Consider the following 26,980-nt stretch of genomic DNA (forward strand, 5'->3'; position numbering starts at 1 on the left):
GAGCCTAGTTGAGGGGATCGAAGTGTAGGTCGCCTATGACGGTTTCCTTTTTAGAGCTGGTCTTTTGTAAGCTTGTGGTTGTTGACTTTTATATATGACTCAGTGTGTATATAAAAGCATGTTTTGTTTGTGAATCTATTTCCTACTTTTCTATCTCAAGCAGTTGATGTTAGGGGATTAGTAATTCGCTTCCGCATGTGCATTAAAATGAATGGATCGGCGACTCGTCCTAGGAAGTTGCATTTTTATTATAATCGACCATTGAGGGATGGGCACGCGCTCGAGGATCGAGGCTTGACATCCCCGTTTAAGTGGTATTAGAGTAGGTCTGTATATAGAGTGATAATGGGCGATGGTTTATGGGATAGTTAGTAGGAAAGGCTTTTAATATGCTGGTGCATGTGATTGATAGCTGATTGGTAGTTTATTTGTGTGGCCACTCAAATTCTAATGTGGTATTGGAATTGGAAAACATGTGTCTGTAAAGAGCCCGTAGTATGAGTGACCAGGAGCATAGGACTCTCGGGGAAGATGGCGAGGCCCCGTGACTCGGGGTAGAATGCCAACAAGGATCGGTACCCGAGGTGGCCGAGGTAGAGCGTAGGCTAAGGCTAACGCAAGTGGAGTAGCACCGCTGTCGAAACTGCCGATTAGTGCTGGGGTAGCAGCCCCTGGTGATTCCAAATTCGAATGGATCATGCAAGCACTTCAGATGATTGGAGTTTTGATGGGGCAAGAGCCTAATCAAGCGGCTGCTGCTATCACGCAGCCACTACCGCACCCGTTAAAGCTCCATAGGGAACGTAGTTGCCGAGAGACCAATTCATAAGCTCATTGAGCAGTTCCTAAAGTTGCAACCGCCGAAGTTCACAGGAACAGGAGATCTCAAGGTTGCAACCCTCTGGATCCAAGAATTGGAGAAAGCTTTTGCATTGCTGAGGTGCACAGAGGAAGAGAATGTCGTCCTCATAGTATATCAGTTGCAGGGGATTGCAAGTACTTGGTGGAGGGCCACTAGAGAAACTATTTTCCCATAAGGTGTGATTCTAGTGTGGAACGTCTTCGTTGAAGCATTCAATGGCAAGTATTTCTTCAGTTGTGCCAAGCAACTGAAGATGGTTGAATTTCTTTGCCTTCATCAAGGTCCAATGACTGTGGACTAGTACGAGGCGAAGTTCGCTGAGTTATCGCAGTACGCTCCTAGATTGATCGAGGATCCCGAGGAAAAGCGATGAGGTTTAGGGATAGCCTCCGACTGAGCTAAAAAATCTGCTAGTACCGCTTGATCTAAAGGACTATAATGAGCTGTATGGAAGAGCCCAACTGATAAAGAAGAATCTGAACGAACAAGCCGCCACATCTAGGTCGCAGTTTGGGTCTAACCGAGATGGAAATCGATTTGGGAAGAGACCGATGACAGGAGGAAGGTATCCTGTTTCACCCAATAGGAAGGGCGAGATAGGATAGTCAACGTTGAGCTAGAATGGAGTGTATCGTGCCTGCGGGAGACAACATGGATCAGCCCCCGTGTCCCGCTAGGACGGGTGCTTGTTTTGTGTGTGACTAGAAGGGTTGCATGGCTGTGAACCGGCTGTCCAAGGAGACAGATAGGACCGTAGTTGCTACCGCCGCCACCGATGGGTCAAAATCAAGGATACGCGTCCCCGAATGCACAACGGGGTGGATTGATCAAACCTTTAGCTCAAGGAAGGACATACGCTATCACGAGAGGACAGGCTTAGACGCCTTTGATGTGATTACAAATCTTGTTTCGCTAAACGACCACGCCGTTTATGCTTTATTTGACCCTAATGCAACTCATTCGTTTATATTTGAGCAATTTGTTAAGCCGCAGGATTGATTTCGAGTTGTTGGAGTCAATGGTTAGTATATTTACACTATTAAAGGATAAGGTGTTAGCTACAATGGGTTGTCCTGGTTGCAAGTTAGCGATTGGTGAGTGAGAATGGATGATAGATTTGATAGTCATAGCCATGTATGATTTCGACGTGATAATTGGCATGGACTGGCTCACCAAGCAAAGAGCTAAGATAGACTGCTATTGTAAAGCGACTCAGTTTAACCCGTTAGTGGGTGAAAGTTTCGAGTCTATTGAAAGTCGAGGAGGACTCTCGATTACCTTGATCTCGTCGCTTGAGGCAACCCGTTTGTTAGACGGGGGTTGCCAAGGTTACTTAGCAACTGTTGTGGATACGAAGTTGAGGAGCTGAAGATCGAGGACATTGTAGTAGTCCAAGAGTTTCCAGATGTGTTTCCAAAAGAATAGTCATGTCTGCCGCTAGAGAGAGGGATAGAGTTTGTGATTGAGCTAGCTCCCAGGATAGGGCCAATTTCTAAGGCTCCTTACCGAATGGCGTTATCTAAGTTGAAAGATCTGAAGGTGCAGATGCAGGAATTGTTGGATAAGAGATTCATACATTCCAATGCATCACCTTGGGGAGCACCAGTTTTGTTCGTGAAGAAGAAAGATGGTTCGTTGTGCTTGTGCATTGACTATCGCCAACTCAATCAGGTGACGATCAAGAATAAGTATTCACTCCCGAGGATCGATGACTTGTTTGATCAGCTACAAGGAGCGTCGATATTCTCTAAGAGCGACTTGAGAACGGGGTATCATCAGCTGAGGATCAGGAAGGAGGACATTCCAAAGTCAGCGTTTTGTACTCGATACGACCATTATGAACTGTTTGGTTTAACGAACGCTCCAGCTACTTTTAAGGATTTGATGAACTGAGTGTTCAAAGAATACCTAGATCAGTTTGTGATCGTGTTCATCAATGATATCTTGGTGTACTCTAGAAGTCCAGAGGAGCATGAAGGGCATTTGAGGATGGTACTGCAGACTTTGAGAATTCATGAGCTGTATACCAAGTTCAGCAAGTGCGAGTTTTGGCTGACTCGTGTTGCATTCCTAAGTCACGTGATTTCAGGAGAAGAAATCTCCGTGGACCCGTCTAAGATAGAAGTAGTGATCAATTGGCCAAGACTGTCAACAGTGATAGAGATTAGAAGCTTTCTGGGTTTAGCAGGGGTATAACAGACGGTTTGTGGAAGGGTTTTCAGCTTTAGCCTCACCGTTGACTCACCTACTGAAGAAAGAAGAGAAATTTGTGTGGACGGACAAGTGCGAGTGTAGTTTCCAAGAGCTTAAGCAAAAGTTGACTACAGCACCAGTATTAACCATTCCATTTGGTCATGGAGGATATGAGATCTATAGTGATGCGTCGTTTAGAGGACTAGGTTGCATGTTGATACAACATGGTAGGATTGTTGCATGCACATCCTATCAATTAAGACCTCATGAGCTGAATTACTCGATGCATGACTTAGAACTTGCAGTGATTATTTTCGCTCTGAAGATTTGGAGACATTATTTGTGCGGAGAAAGATTCCAAATCTTCACTGACCATTAAAGTCTCAAGTACTTATTCTATTAAAAGGAGTTTGAATACGAGACAGCGTCACTGGATGGAACTCCTAAAGGACTACGATTGTGATATCTTGTACCACCCTAGAAAGGCGAACAAGGTCGCCGATACACTAAGTCGGAAGTCTTCAGTAGTGTAGATGGTTCTCAATGAATGGATTTTACTCGAGAGAGCTCGAGATTTAGTTTTCAAGTTTGAGGTAGACCACCTTTCGAATCTTATGGCTACCCTCGAATTGAGCCGGAAGTGCATATTAGAATCAAGACGCGGCCGACAAACCCAGATATTCGAAGATCTTGCAAGAGGATACCGAGAAGAGAAAGACTGATTTTCAGATTTTCAAGACGGAACGCTAAGGTTCCAAGGACAATTGTGTGTACATGATGATGCATAGCTTAAAGAAGGAATCTTATCGAAGCTCATCGTAAGCGATTACAACATTCATCTTGGTAGTATGAAGATGTATCAGAATTTGCGTCAACAATATTGGTGGTCTGGTATGAAGGTGAATATCGCAAGCATGTTCCCAAGTGTCCGCAACCTCTCGAGATTCCCGAATGGAAATGGGAACACATCATAATGGACTTTGTGATGGGCTTACCAAGGAGTCAGAGAGGTAATGATTCCATTTGGGTAGTGGTCAACAGACTGACGAAGTTGGCTCACTTCATCGCAATATAAAAGGACCTTGATTTTGACAGCATGCAAAGTTGTACGTGCATCGATAGTTTGTTTGCATGGAGTGTCGGTGACGATCACATCGATGAGACCCGAGGTTCACCGCCACCTTTTGGAAAAGCTTGCAGAGTGCTTTAGGAACGAAGCTGCAATACAGTACGGCTTATTATCCCCAGACGGATGGCCAGTTTGAGAGGACGATTCAAACCCTCGAAGACATGCTGCGAGCTTGCGTGTTAGATTTCAAGGGAAGCTGGGAGGAATAGCTTTATCTTCTCGAGTTTGCCTACAACAACAGCTACCAGCAGAGCATTTAGATAGCTCATTTTGAAGCGTTGTATGGCAAAGCATGTAGAACGCTCGTGTGTTGGGATGAAGTCGAGGAGAGAAAAATTACAAGCCCAGAGTTAGTCCAGCAGTCAATGGACGTAGTTGCTGTTATCAGAAAAGCTACGTAGATAAGCGTCGGAGACCATTGGAGTTTCAAGTTGGTGATCATGTTTTTCTGAAGGTGTCACCAATGAGAGATACTTCGCGCTTTGGCAAGAAGGGCAAGCTTAGTCCGAGAGAAAGGATAGCGACTTTAATGTTTCATCTTACATTACCGCTGAGGTTGGTGCAAGTGCATGACGTCTTTCACGTGTCGATGTTGAGAAAGTATGAGCCTGACCCACCCACATGCTAAATTTTGAAGAGTTAGATGTGAACGACAGAGTGTCATACGTGGAAAGACCGGTTTAGATCGTCGATCGCAAGGACCAGATTCTGCATACCAAGACAATCCCGTTGGTTAAAGTCGTCTGGTAACACCACGGCATAGAGGGAGTAACTTGGGAAAGTGAAGATTCGATGAGACAACTGTACCCCCACATTTTTGTTTAAATATTTATATGATTTAAATTTCGAGAACGAAATTTTTATAAAATGGGAAGAGTTGTGACATCATGATTTTCCACTTCTGTTTTCAATTGAATGAATCAAGCCTTCCATTGACGCGCCTATAATACTATTCTCTGAGATGATCACTTATAAGATAATTAGACTATCTGGTGAAGTTATTAATGGATTTTAATGCAATGGACTTGAGAATTCAACTAAGAATTGACTGCTCGACCATGTTGATCTGCAAAGGTCATTACAACACTGTCAAAATCGATTAGAGACCGGAGATAGGTCGATTCGATAGAGGTACGTGATTAGTGTGTGGGTGATTCCACCTAATTGCAAAATTTCTGTCGAACGGCACTAGACCGATTTTTCTGTCACTTTGGGTACGCCGTGCCTCGTATTTGAAATCTCGAGATTTTCACGACAACTGAGAGTCACCAATGTGTCGAAAATGTATAATGTAGCTCGAAAATAATTGATCACGGATCAATTGCTTTAAAAATTCCTAAAAACTATCTGATAAATTAGAACGCACTAAAATCGCGTCAGATTGAAATTAACTGCGAAATTGAACTCGATTTCAGAAATTGAAAGTTCTGTCATGTTACATCACGATTTATTTTAGGAACGTTGACTCATCTTCCGAAGAATTTTCGGCGATTCTGAGATTTTTTATGGAAAAATCAATTCGGACGATTCGTAAAAAGAATGGAAATTTGGATTGGCCATATTGAATGGATTTTTGACTTCCAAACTGAGCTATTTGGTGATGGGAAATTGTAGAAATTGTGTGGGCTGTTTCTTCAATAAAATTGGACATCGAATTGGAGAAATCGGAGAAGAAATTGAAGTTTATTTTGAGGAAATTCGGAGCTATGAAAGGAGGCTGCATTTTTGGCATCAAATTGGATAATTCATGGAAATTCTAAGCTAGAAAGAATTAGGGGGATGTGCAATTAATTGAAGAGATAAACTTTGTTGACTTCCCCCTTCAGCAGCATCTCCAGCACGTCAAGCCAGCTGCTTCGGTCTTCTTCGTGCAATAATCTTCGCGGAAGACTAGATGCTTCAGTCTTCTCACTCATGCCAGCTTCTCTCTCTCTCTCTCTCTCTCTCTCTCCGCCAGCATCGTTCGAAGCCGCCCCACGCGTCCACAACAATTCCCCAGCGTTAACTCCCTCTCTCCTTCGCAACTCCTTACCGCGCTGCCTCACGTCCATCTCTCCTCCACCAAAGCCTCACGCTGCATCTCCACAAGCCTTTGTCTCCTCCACGAATTCTTCTCCCTCGCCAGTCAACTCTAGCGGTTAGTGGACTGCAAACCTTCAAGCCATCGACGCCCCTTGGCCGACGTCCATCCCCTTCATTCCTCTCTCTCTCCCGGCCTCATGTCCACTGTCCATCGAAGACCAGTCCCATCGAATCAACTGCCTCTGCCCTCCTTTCATTTTTCCTTCGCAGCCAGCATCCACCGAGTCAACCTTTCCCCCAGCGAAGTGCCCGAAGTTGACTTCGCTTCCTGTCTTCACGTCCACGACTTAGCTGCATGTCAGCCACTCCATTTTCGCCGAATCTGTTGCTTCTTCAATCGTTGCCGAGTTAGACTTCCAGCAAATTTCGCGTCGTCGCCAGCAACTCCTTGCCGCGTCTTTGTTATGCCAGAATCAACCCAACAACCCTGCCAAGCAGCCCGCAAATTCCAGCTCATTTCCAGCCCACACCTCGGCCCACGGGTTAGCCGCAAGCCCAGCCGCAGTTCAGCCCTACCAAGCCCAACAATTTGCTGTGGGCTTGCAAGGCGTTTTAGGCCCGATCCGAGCCTGCGTTGGCATCGCCGCTTTGGAGTTTATCGGCCACCGTCGTGATAAACTAGTTTTCGCATTAAATCGGTGAGTTTATGCACTAAACTCTACTTAGTAGGCTAATGACGTTTAAGGGGTGTTAGTTTAGGTTAATTAGGGATTATGTGGTTAGTTAGATTAGATAAGTGATTTAATTAGTTAATTATGCATGTTAGGTGGTTAGAATGGCTAAATTAGAGATTAGATAAGTTGTATTATTTATCTAGATACATTCGGGAATTTTTCGGGCCCATTTTGGTATTTAATTAGGCATTTCCGACCTAAGTTAGCATTTTTAGTATTTAAATTGAATTTTTAAATTAATTTTGGTAATTATTTAATAATTAAATATTTTCCAAAAAATTAGACCGGGATAGTCAGTGACCGGAATTTCATACCGATTGCAATGGTGTGTTCATTTTATGTAATTGGGTGTTAATTCATGCAAATTGAGTACTGATTGGAATTTTGGTTAATTATTTCAAAATTTGTGAATTTTGATATTTATTTAGAAAATCCCATGTGTCGGATTTTAACACCGAAAATGGTTTTATATACTATATAAAGCAATGGGATTTTTAAATTGGAGGATATCACTTTTTCTAGGTTGAGTTGACCGTGTACCCACACATGACTATTTTCACTGGATATTTTAATACGAAGAAAATGGGCTAGTATCACTATTTTAATTGAGGTATTTGAGTGCAATGCATAGTGTCTTGGGCCAAGATTGAATGGTCGTATGTTGGTTAAGAGAACCCGTCCCCGAACTGAGTCAGATGGATGTTACCCTATATGGGTTACCCACTCATTGGGTTTTGGGTCACAGTAGATTCTGGACCTATGCTCCTTCGGGAAAGTTGTCTTTGAAAGACATAGCCGTGCTCAATGGGGAAGAGATGATGCCTAGTTACACTAGTAAACTGCCGAACTTCAAGTAAACTGTACCCTAGATGGGTGAAATTAACAATTGGAACGCATGATTGTTGGAGTCTGATGCGCCTGATTATGAGACAAAACTGTGTGGCATGGTATGGGACGTGTCATAACGGTTTGGCTTTATAATTGGGACCCCTATGATTTATTGAGTTGAGTGAGGCGTTTCAATTGTTATGTGCATTGATTTTATGCATGGTGTATATTAGAGGTGTGCAAAAGAACCGAGATCCGATCGGACCGCCCGGAACCGGACCGGAATCGCTCGGAACCGGTGGTTCTTGAGAGAACCGGTTCGGTTCCTAGTTCCAATATATGGGAACCGGTGGGTACCGATTTAGTTCCCGGTTCCATGGGCAGATCCGTCCACCCACCCATCCGGACCAGACCGATTAATTTTTCCATGAGCTACAGCGATCTCAGGGATTGGCTTCTGCCCCCCTCCTTCCTCTGTGCAACCATAGCCTCAGAATCCCATAAAGAACTGACTTTTTATCCCAATATAACAAAGACAAGCCTCTCAAAACATAAGCAATAAATCATAGTATGATCCGAAAACACCAACATGAATTGTGACGACCCTCGAGATCTAAACCCAACAAACCACCCAACGCAACTAGAAACAAGAATGCAACGTATCAAAAGAAGAAGAAGCAAGAAGAAGAGACCCTAAAACGAAAATGAAACCAAGAAAAAACTAAGCAGAGTGGCCCTATCAGACATCAATGAACTCACGAACGAACTTGCAGCAAAAGGGAAAGCTCAGAGAGTGAAAGCCAGAGAGCCTCGTGGGCAGGGTCCTCTAAATTTTTGCGAAATGAGAAGATAAGAGAGAGAGAGAGAGAGAGATATAGGCAGGGGGAAATGATGGATTTCTTTCTTCCTTTCCCTTGAGGACTAAGCAACAAGGAAAAGAGAAGAAAGAGACCAGGGATGGATGTCAAAACTACAATACCGAGCTGAAAAACCAGAAGCTTTTTCCAAGCTTTAGGGGATAAATCTAAAAGCTCTGCCAATATTTGTAGGGGAGAAGGAGAGAGGGAGAGAGAGGGTAATGCTGAAGCTGAAGGTGGTGAGTCGTGATTTGAGGGGATGGGATACTGCACTTTGCGGACTGGTTCCATTGATCCACTCGGGAACTGGACCGAATTGACAGTTCGATTCCCAAATAGATCCATGCAACAAACGGGTGGATCCCGGTTCCAATTTTTCAGAATCGGTCCTTAGCGGGCAGTTCCCGATTCTAGGTCGGGAACCGCCGCCGGACCATACACACCTCTAGTGTATATGAACTAAAATGACCGTAGGGTGGATCTAAGACGAGGTAAGTCTCTGTGGTTGTATGATTGTGTGGTTAGGATGTCTCTTGGCGTATTACCCTCCTAATCGGGGTTTAGAGCGTGAACTCGCTGAGATTTATATCTCATCCCGTCGTGGGCTCAATTCTTTTCAGGACTGTAAGGTGGAGGACCCGGAGCCGAGCTGAGGGGATCTGAAGTGTAGGTCAGCCAGGACAGTTTCTTTTTTAGAGCTGGTCTTTTGTAGGCTTGTGGTTGTTGACTTTTGTATATGACTCAGTGTGTATATAAAAGCATGTTTTGTGTGTGAATCTGTTTCCTGCTTTTCTATCCTAAGCTGTTGATGTTCGGGGTTTAGTATTCTGCTTCCACATGTGCATTAAAATGAATGGGTCTGGCGACTCGTCCCGGGAAGTCGCATTTTTATTATAATCGACCATTAAGGGGTGGGCACGCGCTCGAGAATTGGGGCGTGACACTTGCAATACCAACTGGAGATGGAAAATGATTATGAAGCAGGTAACATCATCTTTTGTTCAATAAAATGATGTTATTGTTGAGATCTATTAGTTCATTCGGTTTTATTGTGGGAAAGAGATGCTGTTATTTTACAGGAGAGTGAGTGATTGATCTACAAGAATAATACTTCAATTGCTAGTGAAAAAGCACGTATTGCTTTATTTTTATGGATGCAAATATTGCACCTATAGTCCTCGTGCGTGTCAAGCAATGATGAAGCAAGTGACTTTCAAATTGAGGCTCGCGTCCATCTATTGCTGGTTGAGAAATTATTGTATGGCCTTTATTCTTTTTCGTAATGTGCAACGATAGTCTTCATTGCCGTTATTAATTTTTTCAATTACAAATTTCATTTTTGTCAAAAACGAAAAATCCTACACTACGAAACAGATTATTATTTTTCTATAGTATTTTATGGCACTGAATGAATTGATAGTTGATACATCAATTTGCATAATTTATGTCCAAATCTTTTGGTGTACGTGCAAGAGACAATATAGGATACTTTCACCAAGAGATTTTCTACTTAAAATTTGACTAATCATTGCTGAATATTTAATGATGATATAGAAAGCAACTAAGGTATCATTGCGTGGGGAACTGCTCGCAGAACAAACCAATTTCCAGAAAAGGTAATACGCAATAAAAAGAAAACTAAAAACTTAATCAGTAATAATATTACTACAAAAAATTGAACATGTGCAGTTAAAACATCAATGGATGCGTAGTTAACATAAACTTTGCTGTATTATATGGAAAATCCATTTCAGTCTCTTCAATTATACTTAGTGCTAATTACAACTATTTGAAGGCGTGTCTGTTTGAAAAATATATGGTAAGTGCTAATTACAACTATTTGAAGGCGTGTCTGTTTCACTGAGAAGAATTTCTATGCGAAACTCTCCGATGTTATGTTCACAATGGTAAATTGACCGATAGTCTCATTTGAGCTTACATGACACCTTCAATTCCACACATTCAGATATGGAAGATGATGATGAAGCGGGCAACAACATTTCTTTCATTTGATAAAATGACAGTATTATTGAAATTGATCAGTTCAATCATTAAGTGAATCTGTTATAGGAAAGAGATGATAGTATTGTTCATAGATCTAGCACAATTGTGGAGAGTGATTGAAATATTAAAGTTGACAGTAAATAAATAAACATCACTTTATATTTCTGAAGTCAAATTTTGCATCTATAGTCTTTGCGTGACGACGAAGTTAGGAGGTTCTAGTCAAGGCGCATTGGTCCTCGATAGCAATTATTGTATTGCTTTCTTTCTTTCATAACCCGTTCCACCATCCAAGAAGCACTTACTCCATATTTTCCTTTTACTTTTGCCAAAAGTGACATTATACAAGTTAATATTGCTGTCAATAAGCTATTTTTGTTACCAATTTTTGTTTTTTTTGTTAAAAATGAAAAAGCTCATACAATAAAATACGATATGTATTTCCTTTTTGTCTTCACAATTTAATAAGCGACATTTATGGAATATTAGCCTTGAAAAGAAAATAGAATGCCAATGCCTCACTCGAAAGGATTTTTGATTCATTTTAGAATACAAAACATTCAAATTGATTCTTATTTATGGTACTAAGAAAAGTCAATTTAGAAACTGCAGAGAAGTTTCTTTTCTAATCAATGTGAAAGCCATGCATAAATAATTCCAACACCGTGTACGTGTTTTGTCATCTAGACTGCAAGGGTTGCAATTTCCACGCGATACACACTTTTTCTTCACTAGACTTGCCTTTATTGGTTGACTTGGACATCTGTATGACCGACGACCCGACGCTTTTCATTCATATAACTAGGCCTCGATCGCATTACCAATTACCAAAAACTTTCATTGCATTAGATCAAACGATAGAGAGACGATTAAGTCTTTGAGCTTCATGAGCATGTTCCGTGTTTTGCTTTTCATATTGCATGTTCTGCTGCTACTAGGGACAAGTTGCCGTGCGAAGAATAATTACTTGCTCATACAATAAAATACGATATGTATTTCCTTTTTGTCTTCACAATTTAATAAGCGACATTTATGGAATATTAGCCTTGAAAAGAAAATAGAATGCCAATGCCTCACTGGAAAGGATTTTTGATTCATTTTAGAATACAAAACATTCAAATCGATTCTTATTTATGGTACTAAGAAAAGTCAATTTAGAAACTGCAGAGAAGTTTCTTTTCTAATCAATGTGAAAGCCATGCATAAATAATTCCAACACCGTGTACGTGTTTTGTCACCTAGATTGCAAGGGTTGCAATTTCCACGCTATACACACTTTTTCTTCACTAGACTTGTCTTTATTGGTTGACTTGGACATCTGTATGACCGACGACCCGACACTTTTCATTCATATAACTAGGCCTCGATCGCATTACCAATTACCAAAAACTTTCATTGCATTAGATCAAACGATAGAGAGACGATTAAGTCTTTGAGCTTCATGAGCATGTTCCGTGTTTTGCTTTTCATATTGCATGTTCTGCTGCTACTAGGGACAAGTTGCCGTGCGAAGAATAATTACTTGCTCATACACTAAAATATGATATGTAATTACTCTTTGTCTTCACAATTTAATATGGAATATTAGCCTTGAAAAGAAAATAGAATGCCAATGCCTCACTCGAAAGGATTTTTTGATTCATTTTAGAATACAAAACATTCAAATCGATTCTTATTTATGGTACTAAGAAAAGTCAATTTAGAAACTGCAGAGAAGTTTCTTTTCTAATCAATGTGAAAGCCATGCATAAATAATTCCAACACCGTGTACGTGTTTTGTCACCTAGATTGCAAGGGTTGCAATTTCCACGCGATACACACTTTTTCTTCACTAGACTTGCCTTTATTGGTTGACTTGGACATCTGTATGACCGACGACCCGACACTTTTCATTCATATAACTAGGCCTCGATCGCATTACCAATTACCAAAAACTTTCATTGCATTAGATCAAACGATAGAGAGACGATTAAGTCTTTGAGCTTCATGAGCATGTTCCGTGTTTTGCTTTTCATATTGCATGTTCTGCTGCTACTGGGGACAAGTTGCCGTGCGAAGAATAATTACTTGTGCGCCCCTTCATCTTGCGGCGATGTTCGTGACATACGCTATCCTTTTCGATTGAAAGATGACCCGGAAGGCTGTGGCCTCTCTGAGTATGACCTAGCTTGTGAAAATAATCGCACCATTCTATATTTTTATGTAAGTCGATATTATGTGAAGTCTATTTACTATGATAATAATTTCGGAGATTATTTCTCTGGTAAAATCACGGTGGTTGACGATGGATTGCAAAAAAGTAACTGCTCATACCTCCCTCGTTTCCTTTTGGAGAGCCCCGACTCGTTTCCATACTACTCGTCTCCATACTATAATTATGCTGCATCCTCGGTGATCTTCATGAAGTGCTCACAGCCCGTTGCTTCTCCTTCGTATATCAATACTGAACCATGTATTGAGAGGGCATACCATTCCGATACGCCCCCTAATATTTCCCAAATGAAGGTCTACTCATACGCTATGTCTGGGTTTGATCTCCAAGTAGGGGACATCAAGGATTCTTGCAACATAACCATGATGACTTGCTTCTCGGGTTTTAACCTGACGTGGGAAATGGACCCTAATAATCGTGCGAGACCAACGTGTAAGGACCTCCCCATCATGATGGCTGAAGGATTAAATCTCTATTATCATGGACCGTCTCCGCTGCCTCCGCCGCCTCCACCGTCTCCGTCGTCTTCGCGGTCTCCCGCTGACTTCGCCACCTTTGCCATCTGTGCCGTCTGCGCCATCTTCGTCGTCTGCACCGTTTGCGCCATCTCTGTCGTCTGCGCTGTCTCCACCGTCTCCACCGTCTCCGACGTCTCCTCCATCTCTGCCATCTGCGTCGTCTGCACCGTCTCCGCCATCTGCGCCATCTGTGCCGTCTCCGCCATCTTCCACGGTAATTTTCTGTCTTTGCGTGATTATATTTGGCGGGCATTGCTCTTTTATTTTACATCTGTGGAGCTTTTTTGGAATTGACACTCTTTCTTTATTTTATTTTTTGGGCCTTATTCACTAAAAAAACCACAACTTTAAGTTTAGTCCCAATTCTGCTCCGAACTTTTTTTGTCTAAAAAAATCCCTAAACTTTAGGTCCAATCCAAATTTGCCTCGAACTTTTCTTTATCTAGAAAAAACCTCAAACTTTAGGCCAAATCCTAAATCTATCTCTAACTTCTTCTTTTTTGTCTAAAAGAAAAAAACACCAATTTTTACTCTAATTTGCAAATCTGCCCCGTCAGCCCTCTGACCAAATATTGCCGTTAGTCGTCCTTAATTTTCATATCTTAGAATGGTTTCATTTTGGAAATAATTTTCCATGTCACCTTACTAAAGTTGAGTTGTTATCGATGTGGAAATGTCATGTCAAATTGGGACCGGACCATGGGGTAAATTTTGGAATATATTAAAAGTTGGTGATTTTTTTAAACAAAACAAAATTCGAGGCAAATCTCAAATTGTACTTAAAGTTTGGGTTTCTTATGAGACAAAAAAGGTTCGGGCCAAAATTGGACTAGAACTTGAGGGTTTTTTAGGGAACTAGGCCTTATTTTTTTGGGAAAATTGTTTGATTTGATCGTAGCTTGTGTCCCTTGAATCAATGTTATTGTTATGGGGAACTTATGAACATTCAGTACATTTAGGAGAATAAAAGCGAAAACGTGTTTCTTCAAAAGAAAAGATCATGCAATGATAACATGGATTTCATGAGTGAATAGAATAAAGTTGGATCTAAGCGTTATCTAGAAAAGTGAAACTCGTTCACTCTTTTTTTATTCTAGAGTTCTCCACTTGCAAATTTCAATTAACAAAAGTGTGTATTTGCACTTTGCAGTGACTGTATGAAGTTATCCTTCACTTGGGTACATCTTAACGTGAATTGCTTTTATTATTTAACTACTAAAACAATGGATCTAGTTCTTTATTGATTGGTCCTTAATTCTAATTAACCATATCTAGTAATCTCTCACGAATTCTCTTACTATCTACAGATGTTTCTACGCGGGATATCATGAACGGTTTTGGTCGAATTGCCGAATGGAATCTCTTCTTTGTCTTGGGTATGATAAGTCCTCTTCTCTTCACACCTATGAAGCTCTCATTCAACACTCTGACAAACAAAAATTGTATGTGTAAAAAAAATTATCACACTATGCTAATCGTTGGCCAAATTTCTCCACAGTCCACTTCCTAGCAGCAAAATTCATACTCGGAGCTCTGTGTGTGTTGATATTTCTAATCTTAAAGTGGATAAGAAGGCATCAAGCGACCGATGCAAATATCGAAGAATTCCTACGAGCTCACAATAACTTTTTGCCCATAAGGTACTCTTACTCGGATGTCAAGAGGATCACAGAAAATTTCAAATGCAAGTTAGGTGAGGGGGGATATGGTTCCGTATATAGAGGAATACTTAGAAGTGGCAATGAAGTTGCGGTTAAGATTTTGAACAAATCAAAATCTAATGGCCAAGATTTTATAAGTGAAGTGGCCACAATTGGAACGATCCACCACGTTAATGTGGTGCAACTTGTTGGTTTTTGCTTCGAATACTCCAAACAAGCTCTTCTCTATGATTTCATGTCGAATGGATCTTTGGATAAACACCTTTCCTATAAGGATAGTGATGATCCTCTTGATTATAAGAAAATGTATGAGATCTCTCTTGGCATCTCTAGAGGGATAGAGTATCTACATCGGGGATGTGATATGCAAATTCTACATTTTGACATCAAGCCTCACAACATTCTCCTAGACCGAAGTTTTACTCCGAAAGTTTCTGACTTTGGACTTGCAAGACTTTATCCCACTGATCGCAGTATAGTATCGCTAACTGCAGCAAGAGGAACCTTAGGTTATATGGCTCCTGAGCTATTCTATAAAGACATTGGTGGCATTTCTTACAAAGCTGATGTTTATAGTTTTGGGATGTTATTAATGGAAATGGCTGGTAGAAGGAGAAATCTAAATGCTCATGCAGAGCGTTCAAGTCAAATTTACTTTCCTTTGTGGGTTTATGACCAACTCGACAAAGAAGAGGAACTTGAAAGGGCAGATATCATAGAAGAGGAAAGAGAAACAACGAGGAAGATGATAATTGTTGCATTGTGGTGTATCCAATTGAGCCCTAATGATCGGCCGTCGATGAGGAAAGTCCTAGATATGCTTGAAGGAGATATGGATAAACTACAACTACCTCCAAAACCACTTTTGTATCCAAGAGAGGCACCCATTGATGATGTTGATGCTGACATAGAACTTGAAACAATCTCATCTTCGTCAAGTACTCCGATAGTTTCTAGCGGTTCCCAATTTTACCATGACCATGAGTTTATGAAATCATGTATTGTGTGATTGTTTCCCTATAATGAGATGCAAAAATTATAAATAGTACTATCAACATGCATCATCATTCAAAATGTAATCTGTGAAGCTCTTACATGTTTTTCATATGGTACTAGTGTTTTCTGGTAGACTCGTTATGTCCATATTTTATAAATGACGATGAATATGGCATTCATTCAATTTTTGTTTCTTCTTAATCCTCTTGGTATGACAAGGTAATTTTTTCTTCGTGTCAATGTTTGCATTTTGAGCAATGAATCTCTCTCATTTCCATCAAAACCTCTCATTCCTACCCTTCAACCTCTGGTTGATCACCCACGTCGAAGACAGCTATCTGCTCAAGCTATCTCCGACTTGGTCCTCATGTCACGGGATGGGTCCAAGCCTAAACGATGAATGACCAGCACATGTCAAAGAGTAAAGACAGAGTAGGCTGACAATTTTGCCTTTATGATGAATGGAAATTGAACATGTGATGTTATGTTAGAGCATATTATGTATTACGTAAGCTCAATCCCTAAATGCAGTAAGAACTTGTGCATTCACTCCATGATAAGACAAGAGATGGTGCCTTGCATTCTTCAGAACAAGCATCATATTCCTCACTGTTGTCCCCTGCACATGAGTTTTCCTACTAAGCAAACATTCCTCAAGACACCGATGTTCATAAGGAACGCGAGATCTCCACTTTGTTCAGAGATCGCAGACAGAGAAGTGTAAATTTTAAGTTTTATTATTATCAAAATAAAGCAGCATAAAAAATGATGCTAAAAAATTAGAAAATGGAAAAAATTAACAAACTTAATCTCTTTAGTGGTCATGAAATTCCACATGAGAATGGTCCTCCATTCTAGACTCTAGCTCATGTCCAGACTCAAAAGAGAACAACAAGTGACGCTCAGACTCGACAAAAGGACGGCTAATTCAAAACGAGACCCAACTATCATTTCGATTCAGTTTTAAATAAAACCAAGCAACGGAGTTCCCAGAGAGATGACAATATTGTTCATAGATCTAACACAATTACAGGAGAGTGATTGTAATATTGAAGTTGATAGTGAATAAGTAAACATCGCTTTTTTATTTTTTTCTACGAACTTGAATATTGCATGTTTAGTCTTTGCGTAGACCAAATTAGTGAGGTTCTAGTCAATGTGCGTGGGTTCCATCGCTAAAAATTATCGACTTTGCTTTCTTTCTTTCATAATGTGTTACACCATCCAAGTTAATATTCCCTTTAATAGTCTATCTTTGTTACCAATTCTGTTTTTTTTTTTTTTTTTGTCAATAATGAAAAAGCTTATTCAGTGAAATGCGACATTTTTTTTTCTTTTTGTCTTCACAATTTATTGACTGACACTCGTGGAATATTGGCCTTGAAAAAAAAATTAAAAAAAAAATTTGAATGCCAATGCCTCACTTGAAAGGATTTTGATTCAATTTAGAGTACATAACATTCCAATCGATTCTTTTTTTACTGAACTAAAATTGATTCCTAAAGAGTCAATTTGCCAAGAAAAGTTAAATCTGAAAACTGCAGAGAAGTTTCTTTTCTAATCAACGTGAAAGCCACACCATAAATAATTCCAACACTGTGTTTTTGTCGCCTTGACCGCAAGGGCAGCAATTTCCACATGAGACCCACTTTTTCTTCGCTAGACTTTGTGTTGATGGTTGACTTGGAAATTTGCATCTATAGTGTTTGCATGACGACGAAGTTAGTGAGGCTCTAACCAGAGCGCATTGGTCCACCACTAGAAATTATGGTATGTTTTCTTTCTTTCATAATGTGTTACACCATCCAAGAAGCACTTATTTCTTATTTTCCTTTTATTTTTGCCAAAAGCGACATTATACAAGTTAATTTTCTTTTTCATAGTCTATTTTTGTTATCAATTTCTGTTTTTGTTAAAAATAAAAAGCTTAGATGATGAAATACGACATCTTTTTCCTTTTGTCTTCCCAATTCAACAAAGGGACCCTTATGGAATATGAGTCTTGAAAAGAAAATAGAACGTCATTGCCTCACTCGAAAGATTTTGATTCCACCACCATGTTTTGACACCTTGACCGCAAGGACTGCAATTTCCACGCGATATCCACTTTTTCTTCACTAGACTTTGCTTTATTGGTTGACTTAGACATTTTAATGACCAAGGACTCCAGGCTCTTTTCATTCATATTACTGGGCCTCCATGTTGAAAAATCAAGTGAATGTACAAGTAAAATAATCACTTGATTTTATATAAGCAATATTGCAAACTCTTTACACACACACCACTCTCATATACATCTCACACGCCTCACCACTACACACACTTTTTCACGCCACCTACTCCACCCACTCACACACTCACGTACACACTTCACTTACGCACACAACACCACTCACACTTTTCACACACACAAGACCCCTATCACCCTACCTCTCAACTCTCTCGTACAAGACACACTTCCTCCTATTTATAGGCTGCAAAGTCGGTGGAGTCCTTCAAGCTCTCAACTTGCCGACTTTAAGTAGTCAACAATTGTGGGCTGCATGTTTTCTTTTGACTTTCTTCTGTAGCAACCTGCGACTTCTAGAGGACAAGAGACAAATCTAGAGAGAGGGATCTGGAGAGCTCTAGAGAGAGAGAGAGAGAGAGAGAGATCTAGAGAACTCTAGGAGAGAGAGAGGCGGTGCTTTTTCAACACTCCCCCTCACCGACTACTCTCTCTTAATTTAGATATGGTAGTTGTGCCGATATTGCTTTTGGACTCTTCAACTATCTTTCTCCATTCAGCATATTACGAAGCTTCCTCATAGGTGGATGGCTTTATGGCTCCATCTTTAGTTGCTTCTCTTGCGATTTTCCATTGAGTTTTGTGATCCTTGAATTTTTGCAACGCCAATTCATTTTGCCCTTTAGTCTCATTTTCCTTCTTCTTACTCAATTCAGTCTTCGTATTTAGCATATCTCCTCTAAGAATGTTGAGATTAGAACTCATTCAATCAAGCCTCTCATTTGTGACTTTCATTTCGTGCTTCAACCGATTCAATCTCATCCGAAGCACTTCAATGTAGACCTCTTGATCCTTTTCCTCATAAAATTTCTTCCCCTTGATCTTATTCCACCGATCCTTACACCACGGGATGTAGGGTGTAGATGGCCTCCTTTTCTCAAAGAAAACTTTCTTTTTCTCCTTCTTGTGTTTGATATCTCTCTCAGTATGACCAATTGGGAACATCATAGCGGGCTTGAGATCCTGAAGCTTCTGCATCTTCTTGAACTCACATCGGAACTTCTCTAGCTCCCTTTCTTTTGCCTTGAGCTCTCCATCCTTCTGCCTTATCATCTCATCCCTTTTCTTCAACATATTCTCCATCTTTGTTTTCTCAACTTTTAGCTTCTTTATCATATCTTGCATATCATGCAATTTCTTTTCACAACTGCTTGTTGGCATTTGCTTCTTCGAGTTCTCCCTTGGCTTGCTCTTATTCGGGGTCGTGATGGAACCTGTCGAATTATCCAACTCAACTATACAAGCTATTGCAAGCTCTTCTCGTTCCTTCACTGCAACAGGCGCTTGAAAGTCCCATTCTTCTTCGCTTTCAATCTCCTTCTTGCAAGAAGTGACGACATTTCCTTCTTCTTGCCTGTACCAACAGAATCTGGCAATATGTCCTACCTTGCCACAAATGTAGCACCGTTTGCTACGCCTTTTGTTGCTCTTATCTTCGTCGTTATCGTCGTCACGATCTTGACGAGCTCCCCCTGGCTGATAACCCTTCTTTTCGGGTTGCCTCCACCAATCTCCATGATCTTTCCATGGTTTGCCATCTCTTGCACCTGCTCTATTTCTATTCTGGCCCTTGAACCCTCTTTTATTACTGAAGAGGGCACTTTCATCCTCCATAATTGAGACCTTAGGCATTTGTTTATCTAAGGCCTCTTGATTGGCCAATATATTTTCCAACTCAGTTAGAGTTGGCTCATTTGCCCATCCACGAGTGGCCGTAACAATACCGTTATACTCCGGCCTTAACCCATGAATTATTATTCTTCTCATTCTTGTCTCAGAGATGGCATTCTTAGGATCTAATTTTGAAATTTCTTCGCAGATAGATTTAACTTTAGAAAAGTATTGACTGAGAGTGCTAGTATGAACACCTAGAGGGGGGTGAATAGGTGTATAAAATAAACCTTGGCAAATATATGCGGAATAAAATAAACTTCGAGTAAAATAAAGGAGTTAGGGAAGAGAATAAGAACACAAGATTTATAGTGGTTCGGCTTAATCCAAGCCTACGTCCACTCTCCCACGCTAACAGCCTTCTTGGCTGGATTCCACTATGCAATCAACAAGAGATTACAACTTCGAGTGCAAACACTTAGTAGTAGATCACACTATCTCACTAAGTCACTCTTTTGGTATTTCTCTCACGATTACAAACGTTTAAGCTCTCAAGAGACAAGTATATGAACAAAGATCGCTCGGACTTTGGAATTATAAATTCTACGCTCCGTCTCTTACTTGCTCATCGGTCTTTCATCTCCTTAAATACTCCTCCACTTCCAAACTACCCGTTGGACAGCATCCCGGAGAATCGTCTTCCAATATACCCATTGGACAGCTCTGTATCTAGAAGATTTGGTAGCCGTTGAGTGACAAAGGTAAAATCCCAAATTGATTCCGATCGCCCATACAAACGAAATCTTGGTTTCCATAAGTAAAGCTTCTTCGTATAGAAAGATCTTGTCTTCAAGATCCAATCGTCAATCAATTAGATTGAATCAATCAAATCAATCTTGATGTGGAATCCAAACCAGATCACTAGCCGTTATAAGATTGGGCTTGAGTTACGATTCATCGAATCTGGATGTAAAGTCCGAGAGCAATAGACTTTACAATCTGAGTCAGACTTTACAAACGGGTCCGAACATATCCGCTTCGAACAGATTTAGCTTTAAGGTCTGTACCTAGTTCAGCTTCTCAGATAGAGTCTGTCTTCGGTTCAGCTTCAGCATAGAGTCCGTCTTCTCGGTTCATCATTCACGTTCAGTCTGGAATTAGTCAGAGTTGACAAACTTCTGATGTAGAACAGATTTTGACACTAAAGTCTGGCAGTCTTCAGACTTTGAGTCTTGAGTCTGGCAATCTTCAGACTTTGACACAGAAGTCTGGAAATCTTCAAAAATATACTGGACATATGTTACGTTCGGTCTTCCGCCGTCTTCCGACTTTGATAATATCCTCTACATGTTCTAACATCTGCATGGTCTATTACTCAACCATCAAACATGTTAGTAGCCTTTGATTTATTTTGTCATCTTCAAAACATTATAAGGGATTTCCCTAACATTGACTTACCGTCATACTTTGTTGCGAGATTGAGAGGAGCTCGTTCTCCAGGCATTGTAACTTGGCATCGTTTGTCCTCGCAAACAGTGTTGCCAAGTTATCCCAGGCCTCCTTCGGGGTCTTCGCACTCTTTATGTGTTGCAATAATTCATCATCAACAGTCACGGCAAGAACGTAGAGAGCCTTACCTGACTTGACGTTCCACTTTCTTAAATCACTATCATTTGTGGGTGGTGTGGTGTTGTTGCCGCCAACAATATCCCATAAATCTTGTCCAAGCAAATAGTACCGCATGCGGGTACTCCAATTATTATAATTAAAGTCATTGAGCTTCTCCATCCCGTTCATCGGACTTGAGAAATCCACCATGGAGTATAATGCCCCGCACTATACCAAGTAAGCTTGGTCCCAGACCAACCAACTTCACAATCTCAGATTGTGCACTGGCAGAACTCTGACGTCCTTCACTTCTTCGCTCCTTGGCTCGACGATCCCTGACCGCCTTGCTCACTTACAATGGTCCCCGACCACTGTCTTCACACGGTCTACGACGACCTGCTCTGATACCACTTGTTGAAAAATCAAGTGAATGTACAAGTAAAATAATCACTTGATTTTATATAAGCAATATTGCAAACTCTTTACACACACACCACTCTCATATACATCTCACATGCCTCACCACTACACACACTTTTTCATGCCACCTACTCCACCCACTCACACACTCACGTACACACTTCACTTACGCACACAACACCACTCACACTTTTCACACACACAAGACCCCTATCACCCTACCTCTCAACTCTCTCGTACAAGACACACTTCCTCCTATTTATAGGCTGCAAAGTCGGTGGAGTCCTTCAAGCTCTCAACTTGCCGACTTTAAGTAGTCAACAATTGTGGGCTGCATGTTTTCTTTTGACTTTCTTCTGCAGCAACCTGCGACTTCTAGAGGACAAGAGACAAATCTAGAGAGAGGGATCTGGAGAGCTCTAGCGAGAGAGAGAGAGAGATCTAAAGAACTCTAGGAGAGAGAGAGGCGGTGCTTTTTCAACACTCCATCGCATTACCAATTAGCAAAAACTTTCATTGCATCGGATCAAACAATAGAGAGACGATTAAGTCTCTGAGCTCCATAAGCATGTTCAGTGTTTTGCTTTTCATATTGTATGTTCTGCTGCTAATTGGGATGAGTTGTGGTACATAGAAGAATCACTTGTCCGCCGCTTCATTTTGCGGTGAGGTTCGTGACATACGCTATTACTTTCGATTGAAAGGCAACCCAAAAGGATGCGGCCGCTTTGAGCATAAGCTAGCTTGTGAAAATAATCACATTGTTCTATATCTATATGCCAGCCAATATTATGTAAAATCAATTTACTACCGTTCCAATCTTAGCAGATGTTTATTCGACGGCGAAATCACGGTGGTTGACGATGGACTACAAAAAAGTGATTGCTCATCCCTCCCTCATTACTCATTGGCGCTCTCCAACTTTAGTGATAATGATCCATACGGTTCGTTAGCTGTGCTGGTGGTCTTCATGAAGTGCTCACAGCCGCTTGCTTCTACTTCGTAAGTCAATACTGAACCATGTATTGAGGGAGCATATCCTTCCGATATGCCCCCTATTTTTTCCCAAATGAAGGTGTACTCATACGTTGTACATGGGTTTGATCTCCGAGTAGGGGACATCAAGGATACTTACACTAGAACCATAAAGGCTTTAAAACCGCATTATATCCCAGGGTGGGTAAAGGATCGGTATAATCGTGCGAGCTCACCGTCTAAGGACCTCCACAACATGACGGTCGAGGGATTCACTATCTCCTATTATAAACTCTCGCCACCAACAAGTTTCGAGTTTCGCTACTAATTTTTAACATTATCCTCTTTCTTGGTTACTAATTTTTTTTTTCTCAAAAATGAAAAACCTTATACGCTGAAATACATCATCCTTTACATTTTGCGTCTTTAAAATTTAACGCAGCGACACTTATGAAATATTGGCCTTGAAAATAAAATAGAACGCCATATGCCTCATTTGAGAGGATTTTGATTGAGTTTAGGGTACAAAACATTAAAACCGATTCTTTTTTACGGTACTATAATAAATTTCTAGAGAGAATTATTTTGCCAAGAAAAATGAAATCTGGAAAATGCAGAGAAATTTCCTCCCTAATGAATGTGAAAGCTATCCATCTCTAATTCCGAAATCGTGTTTTTGCCGGGTCATACTTTTTAAGTTTTTCTTCGCTAGACTTTGTTTTAGGTTGACTTGGACATTTCGATGACCGATGACTCCAAACCCTTTATTAAGCATCCCTCGCATTACCAGGTGAGCTAAAACTTCCATTGCATCAGACCAAACGATAAAGAGATGATTATTTCTCGCAGCTCGATATTTGTGCTCCGTGTTTTACTTCTCATATCGCATATTGTGCTATTGTTAGGGACAAGCTGCGATGCGAAAAAGAATCCCTTGTGTGCCCCTTCATCTTGCGGTGAGATTCTTAACATAAGTTATCCTTTTCGATTGAAAGGCAATCCAAAATATTGCGGTAACTCTCACTATGAGCTAGCTTGTGAAAATAACTGCACTATTCTATATCTATATGCTGGCCGATATTATGTGAAGTCGATTCATTACGATTTTTATATTGACCAAAATAACTTCTCTGGTAATATCACGGTGGTTGATGATGGACTGCAGAAGGGTAATTGCTCATCCCTTCCTCGTTACCCATTGGCATACTCCAACTTTACTATGTCTAGTCCATTTGATGAATTATATGGATTTCCATATGGCAATGTCACTGTGGCCTTCATGAAGTGCTCACAACCTGTTACTTCTACTTCTTATATTGATGCCAAACCATGTATTGAGGGCGCATACTCTGCCGACACAACTCCTTATTTTTCCCAAATGAAGGTGTACTCATACGATGTACATGGAGATCTACGAGCAAGGATATCAAGGACTCTTGCACCGTAACCATGATGGCATTCACAGCGGATCAAGTCTCAGGGTGGAGGGGATCAGTATGGGAGCTTACCATACAAGGACCTCCACAGCAAGATGGTCGAGGGATTCACTCTCTCCTATCCATTCTACTATCAGTGGAAAAAATGGTTTCCATGTCACTTAAGTTTTATAAGCCGAGGGGAGGATTGCGGCTATTATTTCCGTAGCGACGTTCCCTTAAGCTGTTCTTTCTTTTTCTCTTCTTCCTCCTCCTCCTTTCCTTAAATGCTAGCTTCACTAAGAGATCTGATCAAAATTTACTTACCAAGTGACGTGGCAGGTTTTAATTGGGTATTTTTAATAAAATCCACACATTAAGACACTAGTTTCTTTAAAAACATAATAGAAAAAAATTGCCACATCACTTAAGTAGAAAAGTTTAAATAGATTTCTTAGAAGGGTCGGCATGCACTGCTCTCGTTTATTTTACGAATCTTGGAGCTTTTCTGGATTTGACATTGTTACTTCATTTTTTGTTTGGGGAAAAATGGTTGATTTAATTGTTGCTCGTGTCCCTTGCATGGCTGTTATTGTTATGCGGTTGAATAAACCGCACGCGTATTGAATGACGTTTGTAAATTAGAATTACGCGGAGGGAGACGTGAACTTATGAATCATTTGGTATATATAGGTGAACAAAAGCAAAATCGCTTTTCTTCAAGAGAAAATGTCATGCTACGATGGCATGGATTCCCTAGGTGAATTGAATTAACTGTGATCTGAGCGCTGTCAAGGAGAGTAAATTATATTTATGTTTAACTGCTAAAATGATAAATTTAATTCTTCATTGATTGATCACCGACTCTAATTAATCTGTTGCAGGCACCCCTAATTCTGCGTGGACCAAGCATTGGTACGCGGCACCTATAGGTCGGCGCCTCGCCTTTTTCTTGGGTATGACTGCTGGGCCTTTTCTCCTCACAACTATGATGATCTCAAGAAGCACTCTGATTAAAAACAATTATGTTTACAAAAAAATTATTACACTGCGCTAATCTATGGACAATTTCTATGTAGCCAACTACGTCCCAGCAAAATTCATACTCGGAGCTCCATGTGTGTTGATACTTCTAATCTATAAGTGGATGAGAAGGCACCGGGCAATTGACGCAAACATCGAAGAATTCCTACAAGGTCACAACAACTTTTTGCCCATAAGGTACTCTTACTCGGATATCAAGAAGATTACAAAAAATTTCAAATGCAAATTAGGTGAGGGGGGATATGGCTCTGCGTATAGAGGAATCCTTAGAAGTGGCAATGAAGTTGCGGTTAAGATTTTGAACAAACCAGAATCTAATGGCCAAGATTTTATTAGCGAAGTGGCCACAATTGGAAGGATCCACCATGTCAATGTGGTGCAACTTGTTGGTTTTTGCTTCAATTACTCCAAACAAGCTCTAGTCTATGATTTCATGCCGAATGGCTCTTTGGATAAACACATTTCGAATAAGGATGGTGATGATCCTCTTGATTATAAGAAAATGCATGAGATCTCTCTTGGCATAGCTAGAGGGATAGAGTATCTACATCGGGGATGTGATATGCAAATTCTACACTTTGATATCAAGCCGCACAACATTCTCCTAGACCAAAGTTTCACTCCGAAAATTTCTGACTTTGGACTTGCAAGACTTTATCCCATCGGTCATAGCATAGTATCGTTGACTGCAGCAAGAGGAACCTTGGGTTATATGGCGCTTGAGCTATTCTACAAAGACATTGGTGGCATTTCTTATAAAGCCGATGTTTACAGTTTTGGGATGATGTTGATGGAAATGGCCGGTAGAAGGAGAAATATAAATGCATGTGCAGAGCATTCAAGTCAAATTTACTTTCCTTTGTGGATTTATAATCAACTCAGCAAAGAAAAGGAGGTTGAGAGGGTAGAAGTCATAGAAGAGGAAAGAGAAACAAGGAAGATGATAATCGTTGCGCTATGGTGCATACAGCTAAGCCCTAATGATCGGCCGTCAATGAGGAAAGTTCTAAATATGCTTGAAGGAGATATCGATAAACTGCAACTACCTCCAAAACTGTTTTTGTATCTGATAGAGGCACCAATTGATGATGACAACAATGAGATAGAACTTGAAATAGTCTCATCTTCATCAAGTGCTCTAATAATTTCTGGCAATTACCAATTTGACCACGACAATGAGTTTACGAAATCATGTATTGTGTGATTGTTCTCCTCTTGTAGAAATGAGATGCGAAATATAATTAACACTATCAACATGTACCATCATTGATAATGTAATCTATGAAGCTTTTACATGTTTTTCATACAGCATCGGTGTTTTCTGTTAGACTCATTACGTCCATGTTTTATAAATGACAATGAATGTCGTATGGCATTCGTTATAATTTTTGTTTTGTGTGAATCCTCTTGGCAGAACAATGTAATTTTTTCTTCATGGTAATGTTTACATTTTGAGCAACGAATCTCTCTCGTTTCCATCAAAAGCTCTCACCCCCACCCTTCAATACCTGCTCGATCAACCAGATCGTCATCAGCTACATGCTCAAGCAATCTCTGACTTCGACCTAACCGATGAACATGTGATGTCATGTTAGAGGATGTGA

The 26,980-nt window shown here is 40.5% G+C and overlaps 2 protein-coding genes across 2 annotated transcripts; both read left to right on the plus strand.

Moving 5' to 3' along the window:
- Positions 1–14,673: 14,673 nt before the first annotated feature.
- On the plus strand, positions 14,674–16,127 carry LOC120286502 (rust resistance kinase Lr10-like). The gene is made up of 2 exons (XM_039298745.1): positions 14,674–14,735; positions 14,858–16,127. Exons 1-2 carry the CDS (start codon positions 14,687–14,689, stop codon positions 16,027–16,029), a joined length of 1,221 nt encoding a protein of 406 aa, XP_039154679.1. The 5' UTR covers positions 14,674–14,686; the 3' UTR covers positions 16,030–16,127.
- Positions 16,128–24,314: 8,187 nt separating this feature from the next.
- LOC104457058 (rust resistance kinase Lr10) lies at positions 24,315–26,680 on the plus strand. Its single transcript, XM_039299683.1, has 3 exons — positions 24,315–24,411; positions 25,217–25,288; positions 25,412–26,680. The coding sequence occupies exons 1-3, from the start codon at positions 24,315–24,317 to the stop codon at positions 26,578–26,580; spliced, it is 1,338 nt and encodes a 445-aa protein (XP_039155617.1). The 3' UTR covers positions 26,581–26,680.
- The last annotated feature ends 300 nt before the right edge of the window (positions 26,681–26,980 follow it).

The sequence above is a fragment of the Eucalyptus grandis genome, chromosome 8 (assembly GCF_016545825.1).
Source record: "Eucalyptus grandis isolate ANBG69807.140 chromosome 8, ASM1654582v1, whole genome shotgun sequence".
Classification (NCBI taxonomy): domain Eukaryota; kingdom Viridiplantae; phylum Streptophyta; class Magnoliopsida; order Myrtales; family Myrtaceae; genus Eucalyptus; species Eucalyptus grandis.